This window comes from Capra hircus, chromosome 26 (genome assembly GCF_001704415.2).
Source record: "Capra hircus breed San Clemente chromosome 26, ASM170441v1, whole genome shotgun sequence".
In the NCBI taxonomy this organism is placed as follows: Eukaryota; Metazoa; Chordata; class Mammalia; order Artiodactyla; family Bovidae; genus Capra; species Capra hircus.
In genome coordinates this window covers 34,963,444-34,979,412 of record NC_030833.1, presented here as the reverse complement: position 1 = coordinate 34,979,412, position 15,969 = coordinate 34,963,444, and the positions used below count along the sequence as shown (strand labels likewise).

Genomic DNA, 15,969 nt, shown 5'->3' with positions numbered 1-15,969 from the left:
ACAACATTTTATAGTCACCCATTCAGACTCTCAGCTCCTGATTTCAAATCAACAATCACTTCAAAGGTAAAATCACATCAAATAACAGGCTTCTTAATATGGATTTCCCAAACCCTCTGCTTTCTTGTCCCCAGAAACCCTCACAACTTTGAACACTCTTCCCTGCTGACAAATGTATATGTACATAGAAAAATACAGACATAAATATAGATGTTATATCAAGAAGGTTCTGGTCATTGCAATTTTATATTATTTGTAGATGATAAAATTTCCTACTTGAAAAATCCATGAAAGGTAACTAAAGTTACTAAATCTACCAAAGAATTCAGTTCTCAGCATATAAAATTGTTCGGTCAAATAGTCTTTCTATTACAGTCATGGCAGAAAAATAAAGAGATACATACTTTTTAGGGTATTATTCTTCAGTATTGATGAAAAAAAATGCACATATATGTGCAGACACTTCACTGCTAGCAAACTATCCCAAAGAGATAGTACAGGAATAATAAAAGATGTATGCAGGTAAGAACATTTCTACATTAACAAAAGTTCAAAATTAATCTAAATATCCTTGAACACTAAGATAATTTTTAAGATTTTTATAGGCATGAAATATGGTATTATGAGATACATTTATTTATATAGATTGTGAAAGTACCTGTTACTATAATCTAATGTCACCAAGAAGTCAGAGATATATTATAAATAATTCATACATACCCACAGAAACACACATGTATATTTCTCTGTGTGTTCAAATATAACCATAAATACATATTATTTTCCTTCTTTTTTGCTTTAATATGTCTGTATATCTGTAACTGGGTCTATGTGTGGGTCTGTGCTTAACAACTAGAAAAAAGAGAAAGGACAGCCTTGAAAATAACCAGCAAATGTAATTTTTATCTCATGTTATTCCCTCTAGCTGGAGCAATCTTCCCCTGCTTTCTTCCTGCATGTATGTATGTATGTGTATATATATATGTTACATATATAAAAACATATACATCACACATATAATTACACTTTAATGAACATTGAAGAAAACAGAAATTATACATGCCAAACTGTCAAGAGATTACTCCCCTGAAGGGAAAATAGCAGTAAGAGATGAGTATATTATACATATATATTTTTAACACATGTGATAATTTTCTACTCTAATTTTTAAAAAAAATCAAAATATGACATTTGTAAGGTATCTTTTGGCTGTAGATGAGATATAGCTTAAGATCTCAGTATAGAATTACAAAAAAACATTTTATTGAAGACAAAACAATGAACTGTATTTTGCAAAACTTGAACCAAATCTTAAAGAAAATCAGAAGAGACAGGGCTCAGGAATGTCACTCCTGACATTAAGGGAGAGGTGGACCATCAAGGGCAAAGAGCATCAGCTTGTGTAGACAGAGCTGGAGAGGCTCATTCTGCGATCTGGCAGCAGCCCTTTCTTCAGACTGGAATGAAACAGACCTCGTAGAAGTGTGGTAGAGAGCCCAACGCTTTCAGAAGTGGTGTAGTGTCAATATTCTTCGGATCAACCAGAGGTTTCAAGGTAAAATGCTGTAAAATGCTCACCAGAAGTAAAAACAGCTCCATGCGGGCCAGACCTTCTCCAGCACAAACTCTTTTTCCTAAAAATGAGACATAAATGAAATATTCACATAATTCTCATTTGACCTAGTGCCCAGGGAGGTGTAGATAAATATGAAATGAAAGACAAGAGCAAATAGCTAAATAAACTAAGGAAAGATGATAACCAATGGCTTTTCCTATTTACACCAAAGTCTGATCTGCTTCGTTCCCTCAGAACATATTTCTGTGTACATTCTATTCATTTTTAAAAATCTGTTCTGTACACCCATGTTGGAACTGCTTTCCTGAGTGTGAGCTGTGACAATTTTCTGTACTCACACACACACACAGATATACACAAACACAAAGACATATACACACAGAGACCTATATACACACACTTGCTCATCCCAATCGGCCTGAGACACACTGTACATTTTCATCTACCTCTAACACAGGTCTCAACAACAGGTTTAATTCTCCTCATCTGATTCCTAAAAATAATCTTTACCTTGCCATGTCCCTGCTTTAACACTATTTGAAGAGTTTACCACTATCAGGTATAAAAAGAAATGTCACAAACTAGACACAAGTATTACTACATGTTCAGAAATCCCCAGACACATAAGCTATTTCAAGTGTTAGGAATTTCCAGTCATTCCTCCAACTGAAATACTCGTCCCCTCAGCTCTGCCAGCTGAGATTCTCTACATCCTTCTAGATCCACCGCAGGCGTCATTTATTCTACACAAACTTCTTTGATCTATTCAGGCAGATATAATTTACTCCTTCACTGGTATTCCACAAGATTTATTAATGCTTCTAGTACAGAATATTTCACATGAAATCATAATTATTCCTCTGTCCCCACACACTGGAATATAAGCTCATAAGGTAAAGCCTTAGATCTTATAATGGTAGCACAGTGTCAAGACAAAAGCAATCCCACAAACCCTGTAAATTGAGCAGAAATCTTGAGCAGGCTCATTATGCAACAAGGGATCCAAAATTCAGGAAGAAGATAAGGAGATTAGCAGGTCTCTATGCGATGACCTCTGGGCATTGTTCACAGTCTGGGGATGTTTCTCCATCTTCCCAGATCCATTCTGTTTGTTTTTCTTTTGCACCTACTCTGTGTTTAGGAAGTTGGTTTCTTTGGGATGCATAACCCCAGTAGTTAGTTACCTTCTTCACTGTGTAAACTCAGAGGATTAAACATTGAGAAGGTTAGAGTATGCCCTCCCTCAGTGCCAGCCTGTTGGGCCACAGTTCCAGCAGTGGCTGTATTCTCCATCCTACAGACCCATCTCCTGCTGAGGCAGCCATTCTCTCTTCGCCAAAGATCTGCTTGGGTTCCAGCAACACCCTCCTTCTCCCGACCCGTTCAACATAGGAGGGTAACATTGTCCTACTGATGCTCATCCCTGAGTACCTGACCACTCCATGCCACTTTCCTTAATTGTGTCCGCACCTCTGAAAACAGTCTCTTCATTAAATTGTCTGAAGTATCCTACCTCTTTCTTTCAGGGACCCTGACAAATTAAAGGAAAATACTAAGTATAAAATATTTCTTCCTGCAAGAAAACTTCCTTTATCTTCCAACTACTCTGCCCTCTACCCTGGCCCTCAAAATGCAAGATTCAGGAGCTTCTCTCTCTAGGAGCCCACAGAAACACTTTGAAGAGTATTTTCTCTCTGGAGTATCCTTGCCTTTAACCTGCATTCCTCTTTCTTAAAGGAAGGATGCATCTGTTACTCACATTTGTATCTCTGGACATGAGTGAGCACGAGTCTACTACATATAAGGCATGTAGACTACATTCAGTGAATTCACTTCATTGAGTGAACTGACTTCTCAGGGCAGGGGAGAAAAGTCACAGTGGAACTAGACATCTAGGAGGAGCTCCTAGAAGACTCAGCAGTGGGTAAGAGAGCAGAAGTCAGGAAATACAGCCTCCAACCAATGAGAAATTATCTGCACTTTGGGAATGGTGCCTCTGGCCTCATGCAAATGACAATTTGTCCAGCCCAGACTAGCCTCCATGCAAAGCCCTTCCTTCTCTCATTTCAACACTGAAGTACAGACAAAAATGAAGCATGCTTGCCTGCTGAAAAAGCCATGAAGTAGTCACTCTTCTTAAAGTTACCACTTTTATCCAGGAAGTGACCAGGATCAAACTGCTCTGGGTTGGGAAACTCCTTGCCATCATGCAGGACAGAAGTCAGAGATGTTAATATGGTTGTGCCCTGAGATAAAGAGAAACAGATTAACTGTATTTTAAAAATGGTCATGGAGCTTGAAAAAAAAATACCTTCTCTAAACCTTTCCTCTTGTAGATGAGATGACTGAGGCACACACACAAAAAATTATTCTTTTCATGTCAGAGAACAAATTAATGACCAAGCCTGTGCTGTGCTTAGACCCTCAAGTCATGTCTGACTCTTTATGACCCCATGGACTATAGCTCACCAGGCTCCTCTGTCCATGGGGATTCTCCAGGCAAGAATACTGGAGTGCCATGCCCTCCTCCAGGGGATCTTGCCAACCCAGGGATCAAACCTAGGTCTCCCTCATTGCAGGCAGATTCTTTACTGTCTGAGCCACCAGAGAAGCCCAATGACCAAGACTAACAGATCTTAAATTCTATAATGCCAGTTCAGGGCACTGTTAAAACCTGACTCCAAGATAATCTTCTCCAGCTTGTAGCCTACCTACTGTGCTTGCTTTCCAGTAAATTAAAGGAGCTGCATTTTTCTTGATCAAAAAAAAAAAAAGTCATATTGTTTAAACGTGCTGATGTCACTTAAAATCTAACTCTCTTTGGAATCAAATATGGCATCTTCTTAAAAACTATATGAGTGGCCATATTTTTGACAACTATTTTCTTCTCCTACTAAGATGAGAAACTGGTATGCATACCCTCCTCCTGATATGTTTTTTCAATGTATTTGTTGAATATTCTTCTGGAAGTCGGATGGCATTTCTGGTTTCTTGTAAGGTTTTCCTAAACTCAAAGATACCATGTAACATGATGATTTAGAGTTTAGTTTTTAGAATCAGTTGAACATTTTTCTCTGCTAAATCAATCTTCATGACTATAGGCAAGTTTTTTTTTTTCAAGCATTTGCATGCCTCATTTTCATCACAAGTAAAACATAAACAGGGAATTCCTTGGTGGCTACGGTTCCATCTGTAGCTTAGGTTTAATCCCTGGTTGGGAAACTGAGATCTCACAAGTGGCTCAGCATGCCAAAAAAAGCTAAAGTGACAACAACAACAAAATAAATGATAAATTTGCATTATTTTATTATATAATGAGGTAATATAAGAAATACTTTTTAAACAGAGGTTATTACCACAGGCTAAAATGCTCAATAAGTAGAAATTTTGCTACTGTTATGATAACAATGATTTTATTCACAGTATCTTGGGATCATAATACTACAGAGACAAAATTCAAATTCAGATTCATCTGAATGCCTTCTTGTATACTGTATGGCCTTTCCAAATACATGATATACTTCCCACTCCAAAACGTCATGAATTGAAAGATGGACTGTCATTTCCATGTGGGCAAATAAATAAAAGAATCAAGATTGCTGGGAGAAATAAAAATAACCTCAGATACGCAGGTGACAACACCCTTATGGCAGAAAGTGAAGAGGAACTAAAAAGCCTCTTGATGAAAGTGAAAGGTAAAAAACTGACTTAAAATTCAACATTCAAAAAACTAAAGTCAGGGCACCCAGTTCATCACTTTATGGCAAATAGATGGGGAAACAACGGAAACATGACAGACTTTATTTTCTTGGGCTCCCAAATCACTGCAGATGGTGACTGCAGCCATGAAATTAAAAGACGCTTAGTCCTTGGAAGAAAAGCTATGATCAACCTAGACAACATATTAAAAAGCAGAGACATTACTTTGCTGACAAAGTTCCGTCTAGTTAAACCTATGGTTTTCCCATAGTCACATATAGAGTTGGACCATAAAGAACGTTGAGCACCAAAGAATTGATGCCTTTGAACTGTGGTGTTGGAGAAGAATTTTGAGGGTCCCTTAGACTGCAAGGAGACCAACCAGTCAATCCTGAAGGAAATCAGTCCTGAAAGTTCATTGGAAGGACTGATGTTAAAGCTACTTTGGCCACCTAATGCAAAGAACTGACTCATTCAAAAAGACCCTGATGATGGGAACAACTGAAGGCAGGAGGAGAAGGGGATGACGGAGGGTGAGATGACTGGTTGACATCACCAACTCAATGGACATGAGTTTGAGCAAGCTCCAGGAGATGGTGATGGACAGGCAGGGCTGGCGTGCTGCAGCCCATGAGGTCCCAAAGAGTTGGTCGTGAATGAGTAACTGAACTGACTGGAATAAAGGAGAAACTGAAGTTTCAGTCTTTCCGGAACCTCTTTGTTATGACACAGCAACTCCTGTTTTTCTGACCTGGGTGGGCTTAGAGATATGCCCTGAGCATGAAGTACAGGAAGATAGTATGGCCACAATACAAAGGTTTTCATATAAAGTTAATAAGTGACAAAAAATTTATCCTGGATGATGGGACCATCTGTTGCTGTTTAGTCGCTGAGTTGTGTCTGACTCTTTGCGACCTCGAGGACTATAGCCTGCCAGGCCACTCTGTCTGTGAGATTTCCCAGGCAAGAATACTGGGTTGGGTTGCCATTTCCTTCTCCAGGGGATCTTCCCATCTGAGGAAGATGGGACCATCTACTTCAAGGTATAACAGAGTAACTGCTTTTGAGTTGCCCTCACAAACGTGAAATATACATAAATACAGAGAGGAGGACTTCCCTGGTGGTTCAGTAGTGAAGAATCTGCCTGCCACAGGACATGGGTTTGATCCCTGGTCCGGGAACATCCCACATGCTTTGGGGCAACAAAGTCCATGCACTACAACTACTGAGCCCACATGCTCTACGGCCTGCATGCTGCAACAAGACAAGCCATTGCAATTAGAAGCCCAGGCACTGCACTAGAGACTAGCTTGTACTCACTGTAACTAGCAAGAACCCACACGCAGCAATGAAGACCCAGTGCAGCCAAATTAGATAATACTTTCTGAAGTCTACGGGGGAAAAAACATGAATTAACAGCTTTCCAGCATTGAACAAGAAGCAATCCAGGATTTTGAACTTTAATAAAGAGGAATTGATAGGCCCTATATTCACTCCTAATATACTTCAAAAACATTTTCCTCCTAGAGTGCAGGGAGGTGGCAGCCAAGCTAAGTGGGACCCTTTCTGAGCTAAGGAGACAGAGATCAAAACCTGATGCCTACAACTTATGAGGAAGGACACAAGTCAGGAAGAATCTATAAACAGGGAAGATCTCAAAAGTATACAAGACTATTCTCTATACCTTCATGTCTGTGGGTTGGGCAGCTTCAGGACCCCAATTAGAGTATGACTCCTGGGGAGGTGAGAACTGAAGGTGGATACCAGATACTGTACAGTGATAGAGAAGTTGAGGTTCCAACCCAGTGAGAGTGGAAAGAACTTTCCTGGCAACTCAGGTTTTCTGTCATGATTGATCCCTCAAATTCTAAGTTGTTGGATTAGTGAACCCACCCTGGACTATGGGTCATGCCCTAAGATTAAATCAAAAATTGAAATTAAATCACAGTGACAAACAATTATGGTAAGCTTAAGAGACTAAAGGACATCTGTCAGTAATTTAGCTGCCTATCAAAATACATTTCAGTGCCTTTTAATGAAAGGGTAATCCAGACACCCATAAGACATCATTCAAAATGTTCACTATACAACAGAAAATTTAAAATAAATGTGAAATGAAGGAAATGTGACCCAAATTTGAAGGAAAAAGAGCCAATAGAAGTAGAACCCATATTATCCTAGATATTAGAATTATCTAAGAACTACACAAGAACTACAAACCGTCTATCGTAAGTATATCCAAGTTCTTAAAGGAATAATTAATAACAAAAAATAAATGAGAAATCTCAACAGAGATTTAAAACTGTAAAAATAAAAATTCTAGAAATGAAGTTTTTACTGGATTGATTTAAAAACATTAGAGACTGCAAAAGAAAAGATTAGTGAATTTAGAGACATATCAATAGAGTAACAGCTGAGAAGCCCCTACTGGAAGAACTTTCCAACAGACAGTAATTATAAACTGTGAAATACACACAAACACACACATTCTGCAAGGTAGCCAAAAGCATGAAGATACTGAAGTGTAGAAAACATATGAGGAGAGAAAAAGATACTGGGTGAGTTTTCCATTTTAAAGATGTTATCATGAGGACAGGTCTCAGACAACAAAATATTGAGTGACTACAACATGGCCATAAGCCAAGTCTCACTGCTTTAAAGAATCAGTGACAACATTCACTGTACCTACTGCACAGAAACGAAAAAAAGGGGGTGGGGGGCGGGGAGGTAATACCATAAAAGAAAGAGCCAGAGAAGAGGACCCTTAAATTCCCTATATGAAATATCCCAGATCTCTGACAATCCTATAAGCCTTGAAATACATGTGGAATAAATTCCAGATAAGTACCCTAAAGTAAAAAAAAAAAAAAAAAACCTAAATTTAAAACTCAGAACTTTGAGTTGAGAACATAGTTAACCACCTGCTAAAACAAGCAAATGAACAAAGCTTGATGTTCCTCAAAGGACATAAATGAATCAAGAGTCCCTATGATATATCATTAAAAATATATAGGACAAAATCCAAAATAATTAGACACACATACATACAAACACACACACGCCAAGAAAATGTGACCCATATACAAGATAAAAAGAAAAACAACAGTAACACTAAGATAACAACAGTGATAATCAAATAAACAGATAAGAATTTTGAATCAGAGTCAAATCTTGAATTTATAATCATAACTGTTATATTCAGGGAAATGAAAAAATGTCTCAACATTAAGCAAAATATTAATGAATGAATGACCAAAATATAAATTGTAAAGAGAACCCAAATGGAAATTCCAAAACTAAAATTTATGGTTGATTATATTAATTATTAAATAAGCTTTACAATAGTTTGAAAGAAAAAGTGGTGAAGCAGAAGATAAATAAATAAAACTTTTTTCAGTCTGGAAAAAAGGAAAAAATTGAAAACAAATAAGCAACCAGAACCTAAGGAACTTTTTCAACAACACCATAAGGAGATTGGAGTACTAAAAATAAAGAAAAGAAAAGAAGTAAGAGAGGATGGGCAAAAAAAATTGAGAAAATAATGAAGAAAATGTAGACATCTACAATGTAGACAAATAGAATAAATAAAAACAAAACCAGACTTAAACATAAATATATTGTAGTTAAAATATAGTCGAATACACAGAGAAAACTTGAAGGCAGTCAAATAAAAATGGCCCATTACCTACACAAGAACAAGAATTCAAATGACTGCTGACTATTCATCAATAAAACTAGATTCCAGAAAATAGTAAAATGATAAAACTCTTAGAGGAGGACATAGGCAAAACACTTCCTGACATAAATCACAACAGGATCCTCTATGACCCACCTCCCAGAATACTGGAAATAAAAGCAAAAATAAACAAATGGGACCTAATTAAAATTAAAAGCTTCTGCACAACAAAGGAAACTATAAGCAAGGTGAAAAGACAGCTTTCAGAATGGGAGGAAATAATAGCAAATCAAGCAACTGACAAAGAACTAATCTCAAAAATATACAAGCAACTCCTCCAGCTCAACTCCAGAAAAATAAACGACCCAATCAAAAAATGGGCCAAAGGCCTAAACAGATATTTCTCCAAAGAAGACATACAGATGGCTAACAACCACATGAAAAGATGCTCAACATCACTCATTATCAGAGAAATGCAAATCAAAACCACAATGAGGTGTCATTTCATGCCAGTCAGAATGGCTGCGATCCAAAATTCTACAAGCAATAAATGCTGGAGAGGGTGTGGAGAAAGGGGAACCTCTTACCCTGTTGGTGGGAATGCAAACTAGTACAGCCACTATGGAGAACAGTGTGGAGATTCCTTCAAAAACTGGAAGTAGAACTGCCTTATGAACCAGCAATCCCACTGCTGGGGTTACACACCAAGGAAACCAGAATTGAAAAAGACACGTGCACCCCAATGTTCATCGCAGCACTGTTTATAATAGCCAGGGCATGGAAGCAACCTAGATGTCCATCAGCAGATGAATGGATAAGAAAGCTGTGGTACATATACACAATGGAGTATTCAGTTCAGTTCGGTTGCTCAGTCGTGTCCGACTCTTGGCAACCCCATGAATCGCAGCACTCCAGGCCTCCCTGTCCATCACCAACTCCCAGAGTTCACTCAGACTCATGTCTATTGAGTCAGTGATGCCATCCAGCCATCTCATCCTCTGTCGTCCCCTTCTCCTCCTGCCCCCAATCCCTCCCAGCATCAGAGTCTTTTCCAATGAGTCAACTCTTCGCATGAGGTGGCCAAAGCACTGGAGTTTCAACTTTAACATCATCCTTCCAAAGAAATCCCAGGGATGATCTCCTTCAGAATGGACTGGTTGGATCTCCTTGCAGTCCAAGGGACTCTCAAGAGTCTTCTCCAACACCACAGTTCCAAAGCATCAATTCTTCGGCACTCAGCTTTCTTCACAGTTCAACTCTCACATCCATACATGACCACAGGAAAAACCATAGCCTTGGCTAGAAGGACCTTACTCAGCCATTAAAAAGAGTATATTTGAATCAGTTCTAATGAGGTGGATGAAACTGGAGCTGATTATACAGAGTGAAGTAAGCCAGAAAGAAAAACACCAATACAGTATATTAATGCATATATGGAATTTAGAAAGATGGTAATGATAATCCTGTATGCCACACAGCAAAATAGACACAGATGTATAGAACAGTATTTTGGACTCTGTGGGAGAGGGAGAGGATGGGTTGATTTGGGAGATTGGCATTGAAATATGTATAATATCATATAAGAAACGAATCACCAGTCTAGGTTCAAGGCAGGATACAGGATGCTTGGGGCTGGTGCACTGGGATAACCCAGAGGGATGGTATAGGGAGGGAGGTGGGAGGTGGGTTCAGGATTGGGAACACGTGTACAACCATGGCGGATTCATGTGATGTATGGCAAAACCAATACAATATTGTAAAGTAATTAGCCTCCAAATAAAATAAATAAATTTAAATTTTAAAAAATGAAAAGAAAATAGTAAAATGAAATATTCAAAATACTAAAGTGAAAAAATTTATACTCAATTAACACAGTAATCTATATCCAGATATCCACCTGTTACAAACAAAATTTTATTGGAATACATCCCTGCCTATTTCTTAAAGTATTATCTATGGTTACCTTTATTCTACAATGGCAAGTTGAGACCACATGGTCCACAAAATCTGTATCACTACTTGGCCTCTTAAAGAGATGTTTGAAACCCTGTTTAGAGCAATAATTATAACACTAATGGCAGCTTTATCATATACATACATATTATACATGTGATAACTTTGGTATAAAGGTAGAGGAACAGGTTAAATAGTCATATATGATTGCAGTGTTCTTGTATTTTTTAATTTAATAGTTTAATTTTAATAAGATTGTAAAAATTTAAGAATATATATTGTAATCTCAAGACAAATCATTTAAATAATAGTTCAATGACAATAGATATTTACAATCCTGAAAAAAAAAATCTACTAATCCAGAGGAAGGCAGGATGTGAGAAGCAGAGAGATATAAAAAAGAGAGACAAACAAACAAAAAAACTATTATTTAAAAATACAGTTATTCCCAAGAGAAGACAGTAAAGGAGGAAGAGTAGAATTATGAACTTGGTGGATAAGCAGGATACAAATGATGAATCTGCAAATATAAACCCACCATATCAGTAATTATATTAAATTGCAATAAACTAAACACTCCAATTTTAAAAGTAGAATGCACTTAATAGACATATAAGGACAATCAATCCAAAAGCAATAGAACACATTCCCCTCAAGCACACATGAAACATTATCCAGAATAGATCATATGTTATGGCACAAAACAAGTATTAACAAGCTTTAGAAGACTGAAATCATATCAAGTATATTTCCAAACAAAATGTTAAAAATTGAGAAATTAATTATAAGAAAACTGGAAAATTCACAGAGATGTGTATATTAAACAATATGCTATTGAACAATCAAAGGATCAAAGAATAAATCAAAAGAGAATCAAAAAGTACCTTGAGACAAAAAAAAAAGGTAAATATGGCATACAAAAACTTGTGAAGTCAGGAAAAGAAAGAGAAAAGTTCAGTGATAAATGCCTACATTAAGAAATGAGAATGATATCAAACAAGCAACCTAACTTGACAACTCAAAGAATTAGAAAAAGAAGAAAAAACAAAGCTAAAGTCAGCAGAAGGAAGGAAATAGAAATAATAAAGTAAATAAAAGAAACAGAGAACAATAAGAAAAAAAGAGAGAGAGAGAGAGAGACTAAGAGCTGGCTTTTTAAAGCCACAAACAAAACTAACAAACCTTTAGCTAGACTTACCAAGAAAAGAAGAAATAAGACTAAAATAAGCAGAAATAAAAGAGAAAACATTATAACTGATACCAGACAAATACATACAATCATAATAAACTATTAATATAATGAGCCATACTTGAACAAATTGGAAAACTTAGAAAAAATAGATTCTTAGAAACCTACAACCTATCAAGAAAGAATCATGAAGAATTAGAAATCTGAATACATGAATCATGAGTAAGGAGATTGAACTGGCAATCATACACTCCCAAAACACAAAGTGCAGGACGAGACAGTTTCACTGATTAATTCTACCAAATATATAAAGAGAAATGAATAGCAATTCTCAAACTCTTCCAAAAAATACAAGAGGAAAGGCCACTTCCAAACTAACTTTGAAAAGCCAACATTACCCTTCTAAACCAAAAAGAATATTATCTGAAATGAAAATTATAGGCCAGTATCCTTGATATCTGGTTACATCACTGCATGGCTAATAGAAGGGGGGAAAGTGAAAAGAGTGACAGATTTTGTTTTCTTGGGCTCCAAAGTAACTCACTGCAGACAGTGACCACAGCCATGAAATTAAAAACCACTTGCTCCTTGGAAGAAAAGCTACGATAAACCTAGACAGCATATTAAAGAGCAGAGACATCATGTGGCCAACAAAGGTCCATACAGTCAAAGCTACGGTTTTTCCAGTTAATTATGTATGGATGTGAGAGTTGGACCATAAAGAAGGCTGAGTGCCAAAAAAATTGATGCTTCCGAATTGTGCTGCTGGAGAAGACTCTTGAAAAGTCCCTTGGACTGCAAGATCAAACCAGTCAATCCTAAAGGAAGTCAGCCCTGAATATTCATTGGAGGACTGATGTTGAAGCTGAAGCTTCAATACTTTGGCCACGTGATTTGAAGAACCAACTCATTGGAAAAGAAACTGATGCTTGGAAAAACTGAAGGCAAAAGGAGAAGAGGACAGCAAAGAATGAAATAGTTAGTATCACCACCTTAATGGACATGAATTTGAGCAAATTATGGGAGATGGTAAAAGTCAAGGAAGAGTGACGTACTGCAGTCCATGGAGATAAAGAGTCAGACACGACTTAGGGACTGAAAAATAAGAATCCTTGATAAACATAGGTGCAAAAATCCTCAACAAAATATTAGCAAACTGAATTGAAGAATACAGTAACAGGTGGATTTATGAGCAAGCTGGATTTATTCCAGGGATGCAAGGATGGTTCAACATGTGTAAATCAACTGGTGTGATAGAACTCATTAACAAAATGAGGAATAAAAATCATAGAATCCTCTCAGTTGATTCAGAAAAAAAAAAGCATTTGATGAAATTCAACATTCATTTATCATAAAAATTCTCAACAAAGCAGTATAGAGGGAAGGTACCTCAACCTAATACAAGCTATATATGGCAACCCAACAGTCAATATGATAACAGTGAAAAGGTGAAAACTTTTCCATTAACATCAGTAAGACAAAATCACCACTTATATTGAACAGAAGGAGTCAGGGTTTGGGAAAATTTTTCTTTTTTTTTTTTTTACTTTACAATATTGTATTGGTTTTGTCATACATCGACACGAATCCAACATGGGTATACACGTGTTCCTCATTCTGAACTGCCCTCCAACCTCCTTCCCCATACCATCCCTCTGGGTCATCCCAGTGCACCAGCTTAGAGCATCCTGTATCATGTATCAAACCTGGACTGGCAATTCATTTCCCTTATGATATTATATATGTTTCAATGCCATTCTCCCAAATCATGCCACCTTCACCCTCTCCCACACAGTCCATAATACTGTTCTATATATCTGTGTCTCTTTTCCTATCTCACATACAGTATTATCGTTACCATCTTTCTAAATTCCATATATGTGCGTTAGTATACTGTATTGGTGTTTTCCATTCTGGCTTACTTCACTCTGTATAATCGGCTCCAGTTTCATCCACCTCATTAGGACAGATTCAAATGTATTCTTCAAATGGCTGAATAACACTCCATTCTGTATATGTACCACAGATTTCTTATCCATTCGTCTGATGATGGACATCTAGGTTGCTTCCATGTCCTGGCTATTATAAACACTGCTGCGATGAACATTGGGGTGCACGTGTCTTTTTCAATTCTGGTTTCCTCAGTGTGTAACCCCAGCAGTGGGATTGCTGGTTCATAAGGCAGTTCTACTTCCAGTTTTTGAAGGAATCTCCACACTGTTCTCCATAGTGGCTGTACTAGTTTGCATTCCCACCAACAGGGTAAGAGGTTCCCCTTTCTCCACACCCTCTCCAGCATTTATTGCTTGTAGAATTTTGGATCGCAGCCATTCTGACTGGCATGAAATGACACCTCATTGTGGTTTTGATTTGCATTTCTCTGATAATGAGTGATGTTGAGCATCTTTTCATGTGGTTGTTAGCCATCTGTATGTCTTCTTTGGAGAAATATCTGTTTAGGCCTTTGGCCCATTTTTTGATTGGGTCGTTTATTTTTCTGGAGTTGAGCTGGAGGAGTTGCTTGTATATTTTTGAGATTAGTTCTTTGTCAGTTGCTTGATTTGCTATTATTTCCTCCCATTCTGAAAGCTGTCTTTTCACCTTGCTTATAGTTTCCTTTGTTGTGCAGAAGCTTTTAATTTTAATTAGGTCCCATTTGTTTATTTTTGCTTTTATTTCCAGTATTCTGGTAGGTGGGTCCTAGAGGATCCTACAGTGATTTATGTTGGAGAGTGTTTTGCCTATGTTTTTTTTTTATTTTTTTTTAATTTTTATTTTTACTTTATTTTACTTTACAATACTGTATTGGTTTTGCCATACATTGACATGAATCCACCGCCTATGTTTTTCTCTAGGAGTTTTATAGTTTCTGGTCTTACATTTAGATCCTTAATCCCTTTGAGTTTATTTTTGTGTATGGTGTTAGAAAGTGTTCTAGTTTCATTCTTTTACAAGTGGTTGACCAGTTTTCCCAGCACCACTTGTAAAAGTGATTGTCTTTGCTCCATTGTATATTCTTGCCTCCTTTGTCAAATATAAGGTATCCATAGGCGTGTGGATTTATCTCTGGGCTTTCTATTTTGTTCCATTGATCTATATTTCTGTCTTTGTGCCAGTACCATACTGTCTTGATGACTGCAGGTTTGTAGTAGAGCCTGAAGTCAGGCAGGTGGATTCCTCTAGTTCCATTCTTCTTTCTCAAGATTGCTTTGGCTATTCGAGATTTTTTGTATTTCCATACAAATTGTGAAATTACTTGCTCTACCTCTGTGAAAAATACCATTGGTAGCTTGATAAGAAGTGCATTGAATCTATAGATTGCTTTGGGTAGTATACTCATTTTCACTATATTGATTCTTCCAATCCATGAACACGGTATATTTCTCTGTCTATTAGTGTCCTCTCTGATTTCTTTCACCAGTGTTTTATAATTTTCTACATTTAAGTCTTTAATTTCTTTAGGTAGATATTTTTTAAGTATTTTACTTTCCTTTGCAATGGTGAATGGAACTGTTCCCTTACTTTCTCCCTCTATTTTCTCATTATTAGTATATAGGAATGCAAGGGATATCTGTGTGTTGATTTTACATCCTGCAACTTTACTATATTCATTGATTAGCTCTAGTACTTTTGTGGTGGAGTCTTTAGGATTTTCTATGTAGAGGATCATGTCATGTGCAAACAGTGAGAGTTTTACTTCTTGTTTTCCAATTTGGATTCCTTTCATTTCTTTTTCTGCTCTGATTGCTGTGGCATAAACTGCCAAAACTATGTTGAAAATTAGTGGTGAAAGTGGGCACCCTTGTCTTGTTCCCGACTTTACAGGAAATGCTTTCGATTTTTCACCATTGAGGATAACATTTGCTGCAGTTTTGT

At 37.1% G+C, this 15,969-nt stretch overlaps 1 protein-coding gene across 1 annotated transcript in view; it reads right to left on the bottom strand.

Annotated features, from left to right (window-relative positions):
- LOC108633308 (cytochrome P450 2C31-like) overlaps positions 1,009-15,969 on the bottom strand; it is a 49,951-nt gene continuing 34,990 nt past the window's right edge. The window contains exons 8-9 of the mRNA XM_018041111.1: positions 3,681-3,822; positions 1,009-1,634 (exon numbers count right to left, since the gene is read on the bottom strand). Of these exons, the coding sequence (XP_017896600.1) occupies positions 1,453-1,634; positions 3,681-3,822 (324 nt within the window). The 3' untranslated portion in view covers positions 1,009-1,452. The remainder of the gene's footprint in view (positions 1,635-3,680; positions 3,823-15,969) is intronic.